The 17524-nt window shown below is 48.4% G+C and overlaps 7 protein-coding genes across 8 annotated transcripts; 5 read left to right on the top strand and 2 right to left on the bottom strand.

Annotated features, from left to right (window-relative positions):
- The first annotated feature begins 318 nt into the window (after positions 1-318).
- PV09_02648 lies at positions 319-4620 on the top strand. 2 transcript variants are annotated; one of them, XM_016355725.1, is made up of 5 exons: positions 319-1472; positions 1792-2050; positions 2169-2285; positions 2389-4020; positions 4137-4620. In XM_016355725.1, the coding sequence occupies exons 2-5, from the start codon at positions 1863-1865 to the stop codon at positions 4222-4224; spliced, it is 2025 nt and encodes a 674-aa protein (XP_016216861.1). In that variant the 5' UTR covers positions 319-1472; positions 1792-1862; the 3' UTR covers positions 4225-4620. The 2 variants fall into 2 exon arrangements, with proteins under 2 accessions (XP_016216861.1, XP_016216860.1); XM_016355724.1 differs by having other exon boundaries at positions 319-1392; positions 1505-2050.
- A 1368-nt stretch (positions 4621-5988) lies between these two features.
- On the top strand, positions 5989-7864 carry PV09_02649 (uncharacterized protein; the record flags this gene model as incomplete). The annotated part of the gene is made up of 2 exons (XM_016355726.1): positions 5989-6056; positions 6115-7864. 2 exons carry the CDS (start codon positions 5989-5991, stop codon positions 7862-7864), a joined length of 1818 nt encoding a protein of 605 aa, XP_016216862.1.
- Positions 7865-8194: 330 nt separating this feature from the next.
- Positions 8195-9039, top strand: PV09_02650 (uncharacterized protein; the record flags this gene model as incomplete). Its single annotated transcript, XM_016355727.1, has 2 exons — positions 8195-8514; positions 8580-9039. The coding sequence occupies 2 exons, from the start codon at positions 8195-8197 to the stop codon at positions 9037-9039; spliced, it is 780 nt and encodes a 259-aa protein (XP_016216863.1).
- Positions 9040-9382: 343 nt separating this feature from the next.
- On the bottom strand, positions 9383-10649 carry PV09_02651 (uncharacterized protein; the record flags this gene model as incomplete). The annotated part of the gene is made up of 5 exons (XM_016355728.1): positions 9383-9664; positions 9723-9817; positions 9868-10261; positions 10314-10573; positions 10621-10649. 5 exons carry the CDS (start codon positions 10647-10649, stop codon positions 9471-9473), a joined length of 972 nt encoding a protein of 323 aa, XP_016216864.1. The 3' UTR covers positions 9383-9470.
- Positions 10650-10724: 75 nt separating this feature from the next.
- Positions 10725-12012, top strand: PV09_02652 (uncharacterized protein; the record flags this gene model as incomplete). The annotated part of the gene is made up of 3 exons (XM_016355729.1): positions 10725-10957; positions 11005-11377; positions 11454-12012. The coding sequence occupies 3 exons, from the start codon at positions 10725-10727 to the stop codon at positions 11886-11888; spliced, it is 1041 nt and encodes a 346-aa protein (XP_016216865.1). The 3' UTR covers positions 11889-12012.
- Positions 12013-12062: 50 nt separating this feature from the next.
- PV09_02653 (uncharacterized protein) lies at positions 12063-13211 on the bottom strand (the record flags this gene model as incomplete). Its single annotated transcript, XM_016355730.1, has 4 exons — positions 12063-12243; positions 12300-12725; positions 12789-12858; positions 12911-13211. 4 exons carry the CDS (start codon positions 13209-13211, stop codon positions 12063-12065), a joined length of 978 nt encoding a protein of 325 aa, XP_016216866.1.
- A 952-nt stretch (positions 13212-14163) lies between these two features.
- On the top strand, positions 14164-15236 carry PV09_02654 (uncharacterized protein; the record flags this gene model as incomplete). Its single annotated transcript, XM_016355731.1, has 5 exons — positions 14164-14257; positions 14308-14618; positions 14673-14783; positions 14835-15135; positions 15214-15236. 5 exons carry the CDS (start codon positions 14164-14166, stop codon positions 15234-15236), a joined length of 840 nt encoding a protein of 279 aa, XP_016216867.1.
- Between the last annotated feature and the right edge of the window lie 2288 nt (positions 15237-17524).

A 17524-nucleotide genomic window follows, 5' to 3' on the forward strand; every position in this document is an offset into this window, starting at 1 on the left:
GCTGACAAGAGACGGTGTAGCACACGCAGCAGAGCAACGGGCGCGCGATGACGGCGCGCACGCGGGCAGGGCAGAGTCGGTTGTCGAGCAGCCTGTGGACGGCGATGGCTGTTGCTGGAGCGCTGGACGGGCAGTCGCTGTTCTGGCGCTGCTGGGCCGGGTTACGTGAGCGTCTGGCGGCAAGTCGGTGAGTGAAATGCAGTCCTGCGCGTGTGGCCCTGGGCCTGGAGCCGGCGCTGGCTGGAGCTGGAGCTGGCGCTGCCGTCGGCGTTCCGGGCGGCGGCTTCGTGCCTGATTTGCAGCCGGCCAAGCCCCCCCGCCTTGTCCGCTCCAGGCTGGCGAGGGGTCGCCCGCCGGCGTTGCGCTGGTGACGGGCTTTTGCTGGGCGACTGCGGCGTGTGGCCTTGCTCCGCGATGCTCTGCTCTGCACTGCTTTGCTTTGCTTTGCTTTGCTGTGCTCTGCTTCGCGTCGCCTCGGCTCGTTGCTCGCGGCCCGCAGAACGTGCCACAAATCAAAGCTGCCTTTTGCAGCCGGGTTGAGAAATTTTGTGGGCCGTTGAGTTTCCCCAGTCAACGCGCCCGCCGACTCGCGCACCAAAAAGCCTGTGCAGCACACGAGACAGCGCCTCCGCGACGGTCAGAACACGATTGCATGATTTTCATTTTTGCTTATTCCTCATTACGAGCAAGCGGCGCCCAAGCTAACTCTTCAAAGACGCGTAGCACGCAAGAGCCATATTCAAGAAAAAAAAAGCCCCTTCGCTTCGTCGGGGTCAGCGTTGGCAGAGAAACCACCGCCATCATCGCCCCTCGGGATCCGCACCGGCACGCCAAACAAGACACCGTCCGCAACCCGAGGAGTCGTTGTCCGACGGGCTGCTCGCTTGAAGACCTGTCCGACGACGTTCGGCCGCTGCTCGAGCTGCTGCTACCACTCCTGCTCCCCCGTCTTGCAGCACGTCTTCCGTGGTCCTGCTCTTGTTTTCGCCAACCGTCGATGCCATTGCGATCATTGCTGCTGATCACGCACCACGCGGCAGGCCACCACTCTCCAAGCCTCAACCGGCCCAAATTTAGGATCTGCACTTGGTCGCCCAATCTGACGCGCTAGGCCGCTCGCAGACGACAAGCCGCAAAGCTCAATATCTCACATCGCCCCAACCCCAAAAAAAAAGTGCCAGGCCGACCCTCTCTGACCAGGGTCGTGTGTCTTTGCTCGCTCAACGCCGGATCACCACCACCGCCCGCCGAAGCACCCACCAAATTCAACACACTTGTCCTGCTGCCAGTCCGATTCCCCTCCCAAGCCCGAATAATCAATCGCAATCCCTTTCAAGCTGCCCAATTCATCTCTTGTTTCTCTCCCCGTCAAGAAAGGGAAAAAAAAAAAAGGTCGCGTCCTTCTTCCCCCATTGCAATCATCCGCACTTCGGCTTCCTCTTCCCTCCGCAAACCCCCCCAGCAGCTGTCCTGTAAGTATACGAGTCTGACTTTTTCTTAACAGAGTTTTCTCATTCCTTCCCCTGCCCCACCGTACATCAAACACAAACAGGAGCTAGCTCTGCGGCCATCAGACTCCGAGAAAGCATCTTTTGCGTTTTGTGGTCTTGTTGGTCCTTCACCGTACTGGGCTTTGCAGCTCCGGACCCTGGCTTTCCACGTCCGACTCTGCAGCACCAACACCACACACTCCACCACGACCGCACGCACACACACTCTCTCTCTCCTCACGAAGCTTGTCCCCGTCTGCCCACCCGCGCAGAACCTCAATTGACTGACTTGTCATCCAAGCATAGAGATTTCAAAGCCATACTCTCTCCCTGCTTAGTCCTACTCTCCGTCTGACAGTTCTCCCAACAAACATGCCTCCCGCGACCACAAATGGCGCTCCAGGGGCTAGCACCTCGCTCAACGTGCCCGGCGCTGCCAACGGCGAGACCGCGAGCCACGACGTGAACGACAACATTCGCCGCTTCCAGGCGCCGAGCAGAATGACCAGCCCGCCGCCAGAGCACACGTTGTTCCACAACAAGACACGATGCTTCGTATAGTGAGTCCCCCCGAGCAACACCAAAAAAAAGGAAGCAGGAATAAAATGGCTCCCACATCCAAGATGCACTCCAACAGATGTCAAGATGAGCGCAGAAGAATTGACAATGGCAAAACAGTGGTCTACAGCCAAGAGCCGTTCAGGGCATGTTGGACTTCGACTTCATCTGCAAGCGCAAGACCCCTTCAGTGGCAGGCATCATCTACACGTTCGGAGGCCAATTCGTCAGTAAGATGTACGTTAACGCCCTCTCTTTCCCCTTGTTCTGCCTTGCGTACGGAAAGGGAAGGAGCAGGCCGTAGATGCTTGGGACAGTAGCTAAGTGGACAACATTACAGGTACTGGGGCACAAGCGAGACGCTCCTACCGGTCTACCAGTCGGTGGAGAAGGCCTTCTCCAAGCACAGTGACGTCGACACCGTCGTCAACTTCGCCTCGTCCCGCTCCGTCTACCAGTCGACAATGGAGTTGATGGAGTACCCGCAAATTCGCTCCATCGCCATCATCGCTGAAGGCGTTCCCGAGCGCCGCGCCCGTGAGATCCTGCACGTTGCCAAGAAGAAAGGCATCACCATCATTGGCCCCGCCACGGTCGGAGGCATCAAGCCCGGCGCCTTCAAGATCGGCAACACGGGTGGTATGATGGACAACATCGTCGCGTCGAAGCTGTACCGCCCGGGCTCCGTCGCATACGTATCCAAGTCCGGTGGCATGTCCAACGAGCTGAACAACATCATCGCTAACACTACCGACGGTGTGTACGAGGGTGTCGCCATTGGTGGCGACAGATACCCTGGAACCACCTTCATTGACCACATGCTCCGCTACCAAGCCGACCCCAATTGCAAGATCCTCGTCCTGCTTGGTGAGGTTGGTGGCGTTGAGGAGTACCGCGTCATCGAGGCTGTCAAGTCCGGCCAGATCAACAAGCCTATCGTCGCATGGGCTATCGGCACCGTCGCCGGCATGCTCAAGACGGAGGTGCAGTTCGGTCATGCCGGCTCCTTCGCCAATTCGCAGCTTGAGACCGCTGCGGCCAAGAACAAGGCCATGCGTGAGGCTGGCATCTTCGTCCCCGACACGTTCGAGGAGCTTCCGGAGCTGCTCGCCCGCGTCTATTCCCAGCAGGTCAAGAGCGGTAACATCAAGCCGAAGCCCGAACCTGCAGTTCCCAAGATTCCCATGGACTACTCGTGGGCCCAGGAGCTGGGTCTCATCCGCAAGCCGGCTGCCTTCATCTCCACCATCTCGGACGACCGTGGCCAGGAGCTGCTGTACGCCGGTATGCCCATCTCGGATGTATTCAAGGAAAACATTGGCATTGGCGGTGTCATGTCACTGTTGTGGTTCCGCCGTCGTCTGCCGGACTACGCCAGCCGCTTCCTTGAGATGGTGCTCATGTTGACGGCCGACCACGGTCCGGCCGTCTCCGGTGCCATGAACACCATCATCACCACCCGTGCTGGCAAGGACCTCATCTCCGCGCTTGTCTCCGGTCTGCTGACCATCGGTTCGCGCTTTGGTGGCGCTCTCGACGGCGCCGCCGAGGAGTTTACCCGCGCCTTTGACAAGGGCTTGTCTCCACGTGACTTTGTCGACACCATGCGCAAGGAAAACAAGCTCATCCCAGGCATTGGCCACAGGATCAAGTCGCGCAACAACCCTGACTTGCGCGTCGAACTTGTGAAGGACTACGTGAAGAAGCACTTCCCGTCCACAAAGCTGCTCGACTACGCGCTCGCCGTAGAGACCGTGACCACGTCCAAGAAGGACAATCTCATCCTGAACGTCGACGGCTGCATTGCTGTGTGCTTCGTGGACCTGCTGCGCAACTGCGGCGCCTTTAACCAGGAGGAGGCTGAGGATTATCTCAAGATGGGTACGCTTAACGGCCTGTTCGTCTTGGGACGGTCGATTGGTCTGATCGCTCATTTCTTGGACCAGAAGCGCCTGAGGACGGGTCTGTACCGGTATGTCGTATTCCACTCATTCCGATATGTTTTTTTTTTTTTTTGCGCTCTTTTGCCAGCTGCCTTGCTCCTTCAATCAGCTGCGCTGTGGAAACTCGCTAACTAGTTTGGTATAGCCACCCCTGGGACGACATCACTTACCTGCTGCCAAACCTCAACACCGGTGCTCCGGGCGCCGAGGGCCGTGTCGAGGTCAGTGTGTAAGCGTCGGAAGGAGAAAAAGAAGTGGAAGACGAAGCGGGGGAAGAAGTGCCAAAAAGAGCATAAATATATATCCCCAATTCATATTGTTATTCATGTTCCTCTTTTCGTTTTCGCGAGCAGCGGGCGAAGAAGCATGGTCGAAACCCCGGATGAAAAGAAAAACTTTAGTTGGGTACGTGGAACTCATGGCAAGTGGGAAGGGCATAGATGACCCCTCTCGAACGTGCCCCGATGAGAGATACGAGGAGGAGTTTTTTGCGCGTGGTTGGCGCACGTGGGCTGCTGAAAGATCTAAGGTGATTTTCGGCTTAGACGGGGGAACGACATCGACGCATTGATTTTTGCCTTGATCTAAACGGTTAATGCAATTGTAGCAATAGGAAATGTTTTTTTTGACCTATTTGTTCCAGAACACGCTCTTCCTGCTTCCTGCGGATAACCTAGCCCGGGTGGCCCTCTTCTTCGTTCACAAGTCGTCACACTGCTGTCGTGCGTTTTGGAGAAAACATGTCGATTTGCGAAGCCCATGGTATCCGAGATACCGCAAAGGCCGTTCGCCTGCCTCGCTCGCCGCCGCCGCACGAATGCGCTCGGCCACGGTCCCAAACTCTCCCAGAGAGACCCTTTCGGAAGTCTCAACCCCCGGTCAGCATCAGCTAACGCACCACCACCACCACCACCACCACGCTGTCAAAACGTTACAAGCGACCCAAACCTCTTTCCCCCCCGGAGGGAGATAGGAGACACCGCGGCGAGGCACGGGAGGGTTTCTGCCTTTCGCGACCCGTGAACGGAGAATAGCCGTGACGACTTTTTTTTTTTTTTTCGGCTTTGAGGAACCTCGAGATCAACTTCATTGCTCACTCCCAACATGTTAAGCTTTCGCGATGATGGACCAGTCGCCTAGTCTCGTTTTTCTTACTTCCAAAAAGTTTTGCCCCACTCTGGGAGTCCTGCCGTCTGGAGGACCGGTCATTGCCCATTAATAATGTCCGAGGTCAAAGTGAAAAAGGCTTCTATCGCTGAGTTCATGTAGAGGGTATCGTGTGTACCAAATAGGTTACGTGATAAATATGTGGAGCTAGCTCCAAAAAGTGGTGCCTCGACCTCAGCACTGCAGATTAAGGTATAGCTGGAAAACTTCCCCTACGAGGCAAATATATATATATATATATATATATATATCAAAAACATAAGTTAATATATCTGCTAAGTCATTCTCACGTGACTTGCGACATTTCATGTGAATCATCACGTGTTACTTCGTAACACAAATATCTTTATGAGGTGCTTCAGTTATTACAAATCTCATGAGTGCTATACCTTGAATAGGTCGAGATGTAGTTGAGTTCAATTCGAGGAGGTTTTTCTGTAAACAATGCTATATTAAATAGACTCTTTGCTTTACAATTTGTGTTACCTTTTGTATTAGATACTTTAGCTTTAATGTACGCGCTGAGGTCTAAGCCCCGTCTGGTTTAGTTTCTGCAACCCAGTGCTCACTTCACTGCTTAGCGAAACGCTAAATGGCAAACTGGCTTATAAGCAGAGGACGTACTCCACAATTCTAGATTTGCAGTCAGTTCGAGGCTTGTCACAGCCCTCGTGTCGAGGGCTAGTTCTCCTCCCCCGTTGGACTTGTCTGTTTCAAACTCCAAGCCCATAGATGCAAGCAAGAACATTGTTCGTTTTGGCCTCTATTTCAATTCCTAGTCTGAACAAAATTGTTTTGCTCTCGTTACGAGGGGAATTTACAGGTTCGAAATGCCACCTCCAAAGCGCATTCGCACAAGGCCGTCGCGGAGTCGCGGCTTGCGGACGAAGACTGGATGGTAAGCGATACACCTAGTCTTTCCATGAGGTCAGTCAGTTTGCTGACTATATCTGCAGTAAAACATGCCGAAAGAGGCATCTGAAATGCGATGAGACCCGGCCAATCTGTGTTTATTGTCAACGTGCTGGGCGGCTTTGCGAGTATCCCGATCTCATTGGGCCTGAGCAACAGCAAAGCATTGTGGAGCCAAGGAATAACGATGAACCATCCTTTGCTTTGCATTCAGCCAATAATACGACGCTTAATCTTGTAGATGATATTGCTGTATGCATTCCGGAACAAGGAGAGAAGCAACAACTACAGCAACCAACGCAACAGCTTCTAGAGCCGGCCTTTGTGAGATCACCTTTAACCGTATATTCACACCCCAGCCCAGAGTCAGATCGCCATGCTCTTCAGAATCAGGGCAGCTACAGCTCAGCAAATGCTGAATCACTAGGTGACGCTGCATACAATGAGACTAGTCCGCACAACATCTCAGTTACGTCGGATTATTCCAGAACTGGAATTGATGACGCAACTGCACTTTGGTTCGATCTTCTCGCTGGAGATGCTAGGCTGCAATTTGAAGAAAATCAAGGAATCCCTCCAGACGCCCAACAGTCGGAGTTGCATGTGGATGATGCCGACTTCTCGTGGAAGTGTGGTGTACCACAAAGCCTTGACCCGAATTTGGGAGGAAGACCTTGGACGTCCCATTCGACGCTCGTACTCAGTTCTCACGAAATCCGAATCTTTGAACATTTTGTCCACAATGTAGCTTCATGGATTGACCTCCTGGATCAGTGTCGGCACTATTCAATCCTGGTTCCTCGACTGGCCTTGCGCAATGTTGGCCTTCTCAACGCCATTCTAGCTCTCTCAACTCGTCATCTTTCTCTAAATCGCCATCTCAGCGATGGAATTGTATACAGCCGCAGCGAGGCATTGCAATACTACCATGCTACCCTTAAGTACGTTCACAAGGCAATGCAACACGATGACTACAATACTAGCGACGAGCTACTTGCAACTGCGCTCATAATTTCTGCATACGAAATGCTCGACGGCGGTCAGCGTGACTGGGAACGGCATCTGCAGGGCGTATTTCGCATACAGAGATCTCAAGTTATCCACGGTGACTCGGGAGGCCTTCGAGGCGCCACGTGGTGGGCATGGCTAGCCCAAGACTCCTGGGCTGCATTTCGCGATAAACGGAAGCCCTTTACTTTCTGGCGGCCCCAGAGAGTGCACTTTAAACAGATGGATCCTTGGACGCTTGCTGCAAGATCACTGTTCTTGTTCGCAAAGGTCGTACGATATTGCGCCCAGAAACCGGAGCATGCTGTTGATGATTTTAGCATAATGACAGAAAACGCAAATATCTTAACAGCATTGCTAGATGACTGGAAGGATAGCCTTTCCATTGACTTTGATCCTCTTCCTACAACAGCTGACCACGAAAATGTTGTCTTCAAAACTATTGTGATCCATCCGCCTGCATTTGCTGTTTCCATGCAACTTCATTACGCAGCAAGGATCCTACTCAATCTTCATCGACCACTTTTGGGGGGCATTAACGTGTTTATAGAGCAGCAGAAGCATTTGAGAACTTGTGCTAGCTACATTTGTGGCATTGCCAGGGGTCTTACAGATGGAGCTTCTAGCATTCTAAGCTCGCAGTGTCTCTTCATCGCCGGTACATGTATCAACGATATTCAGTCTAGGGAAGAGATCACCATGTTACTACGGACATGCCGGGCCAGAGTTGGCTGGCCAGTACAATCGCTGGAAGACGAACTCAAGGGCATTTGGCAAGTGTATTGAAAATTACCGAGAGAATCTACCGCACCCCGGAATTTGCCAAGCCGTCACATTCGAATGACAGGGGCCAATTCCAATAGGCTCTGGATCCGGATCGAGGGTATGGAACGATGGTACAGAAACCCCATCGTCTCGGGGACCATTACCACTAAGACTAAAGGTGGGTTCCAGATGAAATCCTTACAATCAACTCCAATTTGCGGGGTGCCCGCTCTCAATCACGCAAAAGTTTCGGGTGTATCTGCATCAGTGCACCTCTCCTCGACAACGTTTATACGGTAAAGAGAAGCAAAGAGAAAAGAAGACGCGGAGTAAGAATATTTCGTTATCGTCATGGCTGGTCTTTTGGCTGGAAAAGTTTGTGCTATAACTGGCGGTGTTACTGGCATTGGGCGTGCCATCGCCATTGAGTATTTACGTCAAGGAGCATCCGTTGTCGTCAACCATCTTGGTGATTCTGCGTCAGAGAGTCATTTTCAGGAAATGTTGAAGCAAGTTCCAAACGACTCTAAAAACAAGCTGATTGCTTCATCGGGCGACATTGGAAAGAAAGAAACTGGCCAAAAGCTTGTTTCAGATGCAGTCAAAGCATTTGGATCCCTGGATGTCTTCGTTGCAAACGCTGGTGTCAGCGTTTTCGCCGATTTCTTAGAGTAAGGGACTTCATTTTATCTATTACACTCCAATTACTTTTGCCAGTGCTTACTGTCATGCCCAGTATGGACGATGAGATTTTCGAACTTCACAACCATGTCAATGTCCGCGGCACTTTCTATTCAACGCAAGCTGCTGCCAAACAAATGGTCTCTCAGGGGCGCGGCGGCAGTATAATCGGCATTGCATCAATCTCAGCACTGGTTGGCGGCGAGGAGCAAGTGCATTATACACCAACCAAATCTGCCGTACTAAGTATGATGCAGTCACAGGCATGTGCCCTTGGTAAATATGGTATTCGATGTAATGCACTACTGCCAGGAACAACGAAAACCCAATTAGCCGTTAGCGATCTTGCGAAGCCAGGCAAGCTGAAGTACTTGGAGGAGCGGATTCCCTTAGGCAGGGTAGCAGATCCAGAGGATATGGCCGGGCCGGCAGTGTTTTTCGCAAGCGACATGAGTCGATACTGTACTGGAGCTCAGTTATTATGCGATGGAGGACTTTTTGTACATCTTCAGTAAAAGCGAGCTCTGAAAATAAATGAGAAAACGAATTTTTTTTATCCTGCAGACCTTTCCGTTAATTTGACGGCTTTCGTGTCGCTCTCAAGTATGACAGTAATCATTTCAGCTACCATCTCCCAGTCCTTTAATGTTCATCTGATAAAGGACACAGATATGTTTTCAATATCCCCCAAAAAAGTGACGTATTTATATTAAATTTAAAGGTGGATAAACAAATTGGTGATAGTAAAAACTTTCAGAATGAAGCTCTTTGAAGTGCGAATATTTAGAAGGTCAGAATGTTCATTTATTGTTTATAGACGAAACTGTGCAGGCGCTTGCAATCCAAGAATTGTAGACTGAGAAGTTAAGATATCATCGCAGATCAGTTCTCTCGTTGGCCATGGAACACTTTTTAGCAGTCGCTAATCAGGCGTACGGCCTTCTTCTCAAACATGCTCCACGACGTTGGAAAAGACTTTGGAGTCCACCTCCTCTTCGCTGAGAGCAACTCCGTCAGGGTTTTGCTCCTTAAGCATTTTGAATGTTTTCTCAGCCTCCCAGTTCCAAATTGAGTCAGAAGCGAATAACATGTCCATCTCTTCGAGAGTACGCTGGTTAGATTCGGGATAAAGTGCCCAAACTAAACGATACGTTAGCCTGGGTTCCTTGCGGTCTGAATTAAAATGAATAAGTCTTACCAATTGGGATCGCAATAATATTGACAGCTCCAAACACGTAAAGTGTCTTCTCATTGACAGCGCCCACAATGTAAGGCAACACCAGCGTAAGAGTTCTGCGAGAAATGTGAGTACTAGAGCTGCTTATTATCGATTGAAATCTTACCCATTGCCAATACTCCAGCCAACAACTCCCCATGCATTACCTTTGGCGCGAACTTGTAGTGGGAAGATCTCAGCGGGGTACAACCACGGTACTGTCAGCCAAGTGGCACCAAAGATGAATGTGTATAGGAAAACCATGGAGGCAGCAGCTGCACCAAATCTAGCAGCAGCTCCAGTTTCAGATTGGGAAGTTGCGTCAAGTCCAAGGCGACAAAAAGCACCAGTGAGAAACATGGCAATACACTGACCAACGGAGCCCCAGTAAAGAGTCCAGCGACGTCCGATGCGGTCAAGGGTGTAGACACAAATAAGCGTAGAAAACATGTAGAAGATGTTATTGAGACCAGAAATCCACTGAGCTTTCGAGTTTGTGTATCCAGCGATACCAAAAATCACTGTCCAAGAGAATTAGACCTGTCAAACTAAGTTTGGCTTTAGAATTCTTACCAGGGCCGAACATGGTGATGCCAGCAATACCAGACCAGCACTGCAAAATCTGGAGCCAGATACAGAGCTGTACACGCCTGGCAGTGTGCAGTTTCCCAGAGCCAATTCCAAAAAGCATGTGGAAGTATGTGGTGCCATGAGAAGTTCTCTTTTCCAGATCGACAACGTTTCTGATTTGTGCGAGTTCGTGCTCAGCCTTGCCGGCATCTTCACCAGAAGTACCACGCAGACGTTGAAGAATGTACAGAGCTTCCTCATCTCTGCCGACTTTGACGAACCAACGGGGAGATTCACTAGAAGCACCGACCGGGCTCGGTGTGATGAGGAGACGTACATCTAGAGCTCGGCTCCAGGCTTTGATGGGAAAAAGCACCTGAACAACCTTTGGTCTAGTTCGAAGCAGTTTCAAAAATGGCTACATCTTTTGGGTTTAGATTCGCGTCGACTGCAGCTCGTTCCAATGTCAGTCGTTTATTCGTTCGACAGCATCGTCAAGTTTCCACTCGTACTACTCAGCATACTCTGAACACCGGCGCAAAGATTCCTGCGATTGGATTTGGAACTTTCCAAGATCCGGATGCTCAAGAAGCTGCAGTTACATTGGCTTTGCGTCTTGGAGTTAGAAACATTGATACGGCAAGAGTGTATGTTTGTAGTTAAATACCAGAATGTTGACTAACTCAACGCAAAGCTACGATACCGAAAAGCAAGTTGGTAATGGAATCAAGAAGAGTGGAGTTCCTCGAGATCAAATTTTCCTTGCTACCAAGCTATGGCGCAACTCTTATCATCCTGACGATATTGAGCCTGCTCTAAATGCTTCTCTGAGCGATCTTGGAACAGATTACATTGATTTGTTTCTGATGCACTATCCATGCACATTTGCTCGTGGAAATGATCGTTTTCCCAAGGGTGAAGATGGCCTCATGATCATGGGTGAGACAACATATCTCGATACCTGGAAAGCCATGGAAAAGCTTGTCAAAACTGGCAAGATCAGAGCAATTGGGGTCTCTAATTTTAATCAGAAAGAGATTCAGAATCTCATTGATAATAGCGACACGGTACGTCTTGCAATAAGCCCCACCCCCTCTCTACCCCCGCAAACAGAAAAAAAAAAAATTGCTGATGGCATCGCAGGTCCCAGCAGTACATCAAATGGAAGTCCATCCATATCTTCAGCAACCTCGGTTCAACAAATGGCTTGCCGAAAAAGGTATCCACGTCATTCAATTCAGCCCTCTTGATAACATGAACAACTTCTATCGTGACGTCCATTGGAGCAAATCAGAATCACATATGCCTCGCTTGATTGATCATCCGGTACTGGTCGAGATTGGAAAGAAATATAACAAGTCACCAATTCAAATCGCTCTGGCCTGGGGAATTAACAACGGACGTACTGTTATTCCGAAGAGTGTCATTGATTGGCAAATAAAGGAAAATTTGGAGGCTGATTTTGAGCTGGATGGTGAAGACATGGCTAAAATTGCGACCATGGATATCAAAACAAGATTCAATGACCCAAGTGAGTACTACAGATGGAATCTGTATGAGGGAGAGGACGGAAAATAGTTCTTCTTATCTTGACAATGAAAAGTCTCTAGCCATCATTAATAATAATCAGCCCGAGAATTGCAAGTCTCATGCGAATCAAGCATAAAGATTATGTTCCTCTATTTCTAGTTGACATATGTCCATCTCATCAATTAAATTTAGCTGATAGATGGTAATGCAAATTTGGATTTTTCAAATAAGTGTGTACCCTCCATCAACTCGAAGATCAGCGCCTGTTACGTACTCAGATGCATCCGATAACAAGAAAGTTGCAGCACCTATCAAGTCCTCTGGTTTGCCCAGTCTACCTTGTGGAGTCAATGAAGTCCATTTCTCTTTGAGATCAGGTCTCTCGGCCAGAATCTTCTTTGTCCTAAATAAAAAGTTCAGTAACAAGCAGTTTGAAAACTGTAGCAACATATCACTTACAATGCGGTTACCATGTACCCTGGGCTTAAACAATTTACTCGAATACCAAATGGTGCCCACTCAACAGCAAGCGAAGCAGCCATATGTCGAACGGCCGCCTTAGAGACATTGTATGGAGTCTGCTGTTGTGGCACATTGATGACATTTCCAGACATGCTGCCAATCAATAAAATACTTCCAGGTGCATTACGCTCCATCAAATGCCTAGCTACTGTGGTGGCAAATAGGTAAGATCCATCGACATTTACTCCCCAGAGCTTCTTCATCCGATCAAATGGATAATCCACGGCACTATAGTTTTCCGTGAAACCAGCCGAAGTGACAAGATTATCAATCTTGCCGTGGGATGCGATGATTTCCTGAATTGCAGTATTTACAGATACAGGATCTGAGACATCTGCAAAATGAGCAGTGACTTTTACTTGCCTATTTCCAAGCATGTTAGAACGCGATATACAAGGAGTTTATAGTTAGCTAGAAAGTACTGACGCTGTCCCATTGGGATTGCGCTCTTTAAAAAGAGATTCGAGATGAGCCGCTTGTCTCTTTGATTCCTGGACTAATTGATTCATGAGCAAGACATTTTTCAGTAGTCAAAGAGGATTATTTACTGTCAATATCAACAATTGCCAGATGAGCGCCGCTCGTAATCAATGCCTGGCCAAGGACGAGTCCGATGCCTCGAGCTCCACCAGTAATGACTACAACTCGGTCTTCCAGCGTGAATGATGCTAGGGTTCTTTTTGTATGTTTCTCTCCAAATCCTTGAACAGAATGAACCTCCGTTGTTGATTTTGGAACTGGAGAAGGTGGGCCTGAGACTGCGACGGCGGATACAACAGTGACTTCTTTCCCACTTTCAGGGGTTCGGGAGACAGGGTGGATATGAACAGCGACAGAAGATGGAGCCATTGCGTAAGAGATGCTCGAGAGTCAGATGGAATTAGAGGAGGAAGGTGATCTTCAATAGGAAGTTGAGTCTACGAGAATGGTTTGATTGCACTGCTCTAAGGCTTGAAGCTTCACGTTCTTTCCCTGGTTTCAAGAATTGCCTCGAACTTAGACTGTGAAATCTAAGAGACATCAAATCTATTTGCATATCGTACATGGTAACGTTCCCTGTGTCGTCTCTTCGAATTCGAGAACGGTTTCTTCAAAAACCGAGTGGTCGGCTCGATGTCCTCATAGCCGCTAATTGCCTTCAGAGTTCACTCGCAGACCACACGAACAAGTTTCGTATCGGGGAACCAGAGAAATAATTAGCTAAAAACCCCGCTTTTTAGAGACTCAACTCTGAAAATGCATTGCGAAGTTGTAGTGGGACTCGGGTCGAGTAATTGAGGAAAAATAGGGCTACCTAATTCTGAGTCGTTTCTGCCTGATTGGAACCGAATTGTTCTCCATTTTAGCGGCTTAGATCATAAAGGCAAATTCCAGGTATTCCACCCCACCGTATGCCTCCGCATTTCCCGCACTCTTGTAAGCGTCGCCGGATAGACATACAACCGTCCACAGGGTTCCTCGACACGAGGCCGTGCTATCTAAACCCTACCTCTGATAGGCCCGGCGTAGTGGTCAGTCACAATCAAAGCTAGCCATCGAACTGATTTTGGACTTCTAGCGAGCAGTCGTGCATGCGATCCAATTACCTTATTGCCGGAATATGGCACCAGAAGGCAAGTGTTATTGCGTTGCGAGGCTAGACCCCAGGAAATTTTCTCAGCCTGGCAGATCCGTTTTTACCTCCGGAAAGTCCTGCCATGTTCTGTCCCCTTCTTTGTTCTCTAGTATAAAATCCAAGCAGATAACTACTAAAATTGCCATTTAATTGATCATACGGGTTTCCAAAATAGATATTCCAAAAATGACTCCATCAGCAATCATTCCAGAAGAGCCGGAAGAAGCTACTACGGTGACTCCTCAAACACAAGTTGCTCTCAATGGAAAGGTCATTGCGAGTACGTCAGAAAAGCTTCTCTTAGAATTTACCCTTAACACAAATCTTTAGTTTCCGGGGCGAATCGAGGAATTGGACTTGGAATAGCTGAATGCTGTCTTCAGAATGGGGCGCAAAAAGTTTATTCAATCGATGTCGCCGAACCCGGTAATGAATACGCTTCTCTTCTTAAACGCTTCCCAGGAAAACTCAGCGCCATAGCCGCCGACATCACCCAAGAGGAAAGTGTTACAGCTGCTATTGACAAGATTATCGAAGAGGCAGGTGCTATTCATGGAATGGTGGTGAATGCAGGAATGACAAACCATAAACCCGCTCTTGACTTTACTAAGCAAGATGTCGAGTCCCTCTTTGCTGTCAACGTAAGTTTTTGTGTCTTCGCTGCGATTATATCAAGCTGATTACCTTTAATCAAGCTTTTTGGAGCCTTCTACACTGCACGCGCTGCAGCAAGGGCTTTTATTCGATTGAATATCAAGGGTTCAATTGTCTTTACCGCGTCTATGGCTTCTTACCGACCGAATAAGGTACGCCTCGTTCCAAGACAATATGAAATATATTTAGACTGACTCTTTTAGCGTGTTCCTTCGGCTCCTTACGGTGCTAGCAAAGCTGGTGTTCGAAATATGGCCCATACTCTGGCCATGGAATGGGCCAAGTACGGCATCCGTGTCAACAGTGTATCTCCTGGTCTTGTCCGTACTGCCATGACATATTGGGTACCTCAACAGCCTGACTGGGAGCAACAACTCAAGTACTATGGTGGATTCCCAAGATTGGCTGAGGTTCAGGAACTTGGGGGCGCTTATGTCTATCTTCTTAGCGATGCCGCTAGCTATACCACTTCGATTGATATTCCAGTCAACGGGGTCATTGGTAGTAAGTTTATCTATATCAATCTGCACAATGAAATTATATACTAACATAACTGTTAGTTTGTTAATTCTGAGAAAATAGAGTGTACTTATTGGTTGTGTTAGCATTACTTGTACGAATCATGGCATCAGTATTTGAAATATTTACGTATCTAGAATGCATTTGTCGGCATTTTTGATGTGCCATGTTCTCATTACAGTCTTCGTTATATTTCTTCGAAAACTTGAATTTATCAATTCATATATGGAGTCTCCAAAAAATCAGAGTACTGGATGAGCTGAAGAGTGTTTGAAATACGTTCTCAACCAATTCTTTGAGGTATACCCGTCCGATGCAGTAACAATCATGTCTTTCTCCATTTATACGGTTGTTATTTCTGGCAAGAAGCCCTTCAAGTTTCCTTAATCAAACTCCAAGATCGTAGTCACGATAAATTTATCTATTTCATGGATTTGCTATCAGAACTGTCACCATGTTTCTCCGTGAATTGTCGTCCTAATGCAACGATCGTACGCCTTCCTCTTTGAAGTTGGCGGGCAGACTCTGGGACTTCTCTAATAAGATGCATTTCAAAGTATGTTTGTAGGTAGACCTGGCCTCTGCAATCTTGCATATTGCTCAGTAAATACATTCTAGATCCGAAAAGCCTCTCAGAAAATCTCAAAATACTTCAAATGACCTCAGACTCACGAATAGTACGGTACTTTGTCAGATCGAGAGAAGTATATGCGAGTGACTTGAGAATAGCTAATTTATATATAATTGTTCCAGCATTAGAACCTTGTTAGAGCTAAAATGAATCAGATGACCATCGATTTCAGTTCATATCGCCATGCGCATTCCTCCATTAGCACAAATGACCTGACCTGTACACCACACACTCTCCTCGGAGCATAGCATGCCAACAATGCCAGCAATCTCAGACGTATATGCTGGTCTACCACCAATATCAACGGCCTGATTTATCAATTCTTCGTTGTCGAATCCTTTTCTTACCGCCGCAAGAGGTGTATGAGCCATCCAGTCCTTCAAACCAACTTTGTGGCTCATAGGCATTCTAGTCCACATATCTGTAAAGACAGGTCCCGCATTTATTGAGTTCACAGTACATCGTTCGGAGAGTTCACGAGCCCATGTTCGTGTCATAGAATCAACCGCTGCCTTTGTACCACCATAAACTGTCTGACCATGGAAACCCTCGGTCGACGAAATTGAAGAAAGGTTAATGATTCGACCACTTCGATCATTTGGCAGGTATGGCTCGACAGCTTGGACCATAAGCAGAGGGCCTAGTACATTTATTCGGTACATCCAATCAAAATCTTCAACAACAATGTCTCGGATGTGATCGTTCTTTGCAACCCCTGCATTATTGACCAAAATGTCAACACGCAAAGGTGAGCTTTGCGATGAGAATTCCTCCTTAACTTGCTGGATCAAGTATTTCACCCCTTGAGGTGAACTGACATCAGCTTGTATGGCAGCACATTTTGCATTGTAGTCGGCATGCAATCTTTTTTTTAGGCTTTCTGCTGCCCCTTTAGATTGATCGGATACAAAATTTAGCACAACAGATGCACCCTTTGATGCTAGATTCTGAGATATGGCCGCACCAATTCCTGGAATAAGGATCATCAATATACGGGACACTCACAGAATGAATATTACAAACCTCGAGATGCGCCCGTTACAATAGCAAGCTTTCCCGCCAGAGATTGCTGATCTTGTGGCTTCATCCTTTGGAGCAGATCTTCCAGCGCCACCTCGTAGGGAGAAAGAAAAGATATAAATTGGAATAAATGAATCAGGAGTTCAGAATCAGTGGACGACGAGTCCTAATTGATCTAGATTGTCCTCCTTCGCCCTCGCAAGGCTTTCGTTGGCGGGAATTCCGTCAGTTCGTATTGATGCATTGCGAACTATGGATTGCAACTGGCTTGAATTTTCCGTTTAATTTTCTCGCCTTTGGAGCGATGCTAAGTCTAGTGGCAAACGTAACGGTTCACTGAAAAGTACGATGTACATCTCGTCTGTGAAAATATCATATGTCACAAACACACTGGCGTCCTCCGTTACGGCCAGGGGTGGTCCTCGAGACGAGACTTGGACCAACAGATCCAATGCCCTCCCGCCGCCACCCGCCAATTAACAACGCTTACTAGTTGCGAGGGTGCGGGGAACCAGATTTAAATTGGCTTGTAAGTTGCAGAGAATCGAATGCGTTCCGATTTGTCCTCAGTAGTGCGTATTTTGAATCATTATTTTTCGTTTCCAAGTTGTCTGTTAAGCGCCTTGACTCGTTATATCGACCTTCTTCCCGAACCATATGTAAGTCTGCAATTGCATGTAGTGAAACAACCATATTCAGTAAGAGCATGACCATGAAATCACT

This window comes from Verruconis gallopava (genome assembly GCF_000836295.1).
Source record: "Verruconis gallopava strain CBS 43764 unplaced genomic scaffold supercont1.6, whole genome shotgun sequence".
Taxonomy (NCBI): Eukaryota; Fungi; Ascomycota; class Dothideomycetes; order Venturiales; family Sympoventuriaceae; genus Verruconis; species Verruconis gallopava.

What these genes read in the sequence shown, in the direction of transcription:
- PV09_02648 (XM_016355725.1), top strand. Translation starts at nt 1,863, where the DNA reads ATGCCTCCCGCGACCACAAATGGCGCTCCAGGGGCTAGCACCTCGCTC. An exon ending in AAGACACGATGCTTCGTATA is followed by an intron (nt 2,051 to 2,168) that starts GTGAGTCCCCCC and finishes ATGGCAAAACAG; the next exon opens with TGGTCTACAGCCAAGAGCCG. An exon ending in CTGAGGACGGGTCTGTACCG is followed by an intron (nt 4,021 to 4,136) that starts GTATGTCGTATT and finishes AGTTTGGTATAG; the next exon opens with CCACCCCTGGGACGACATCA.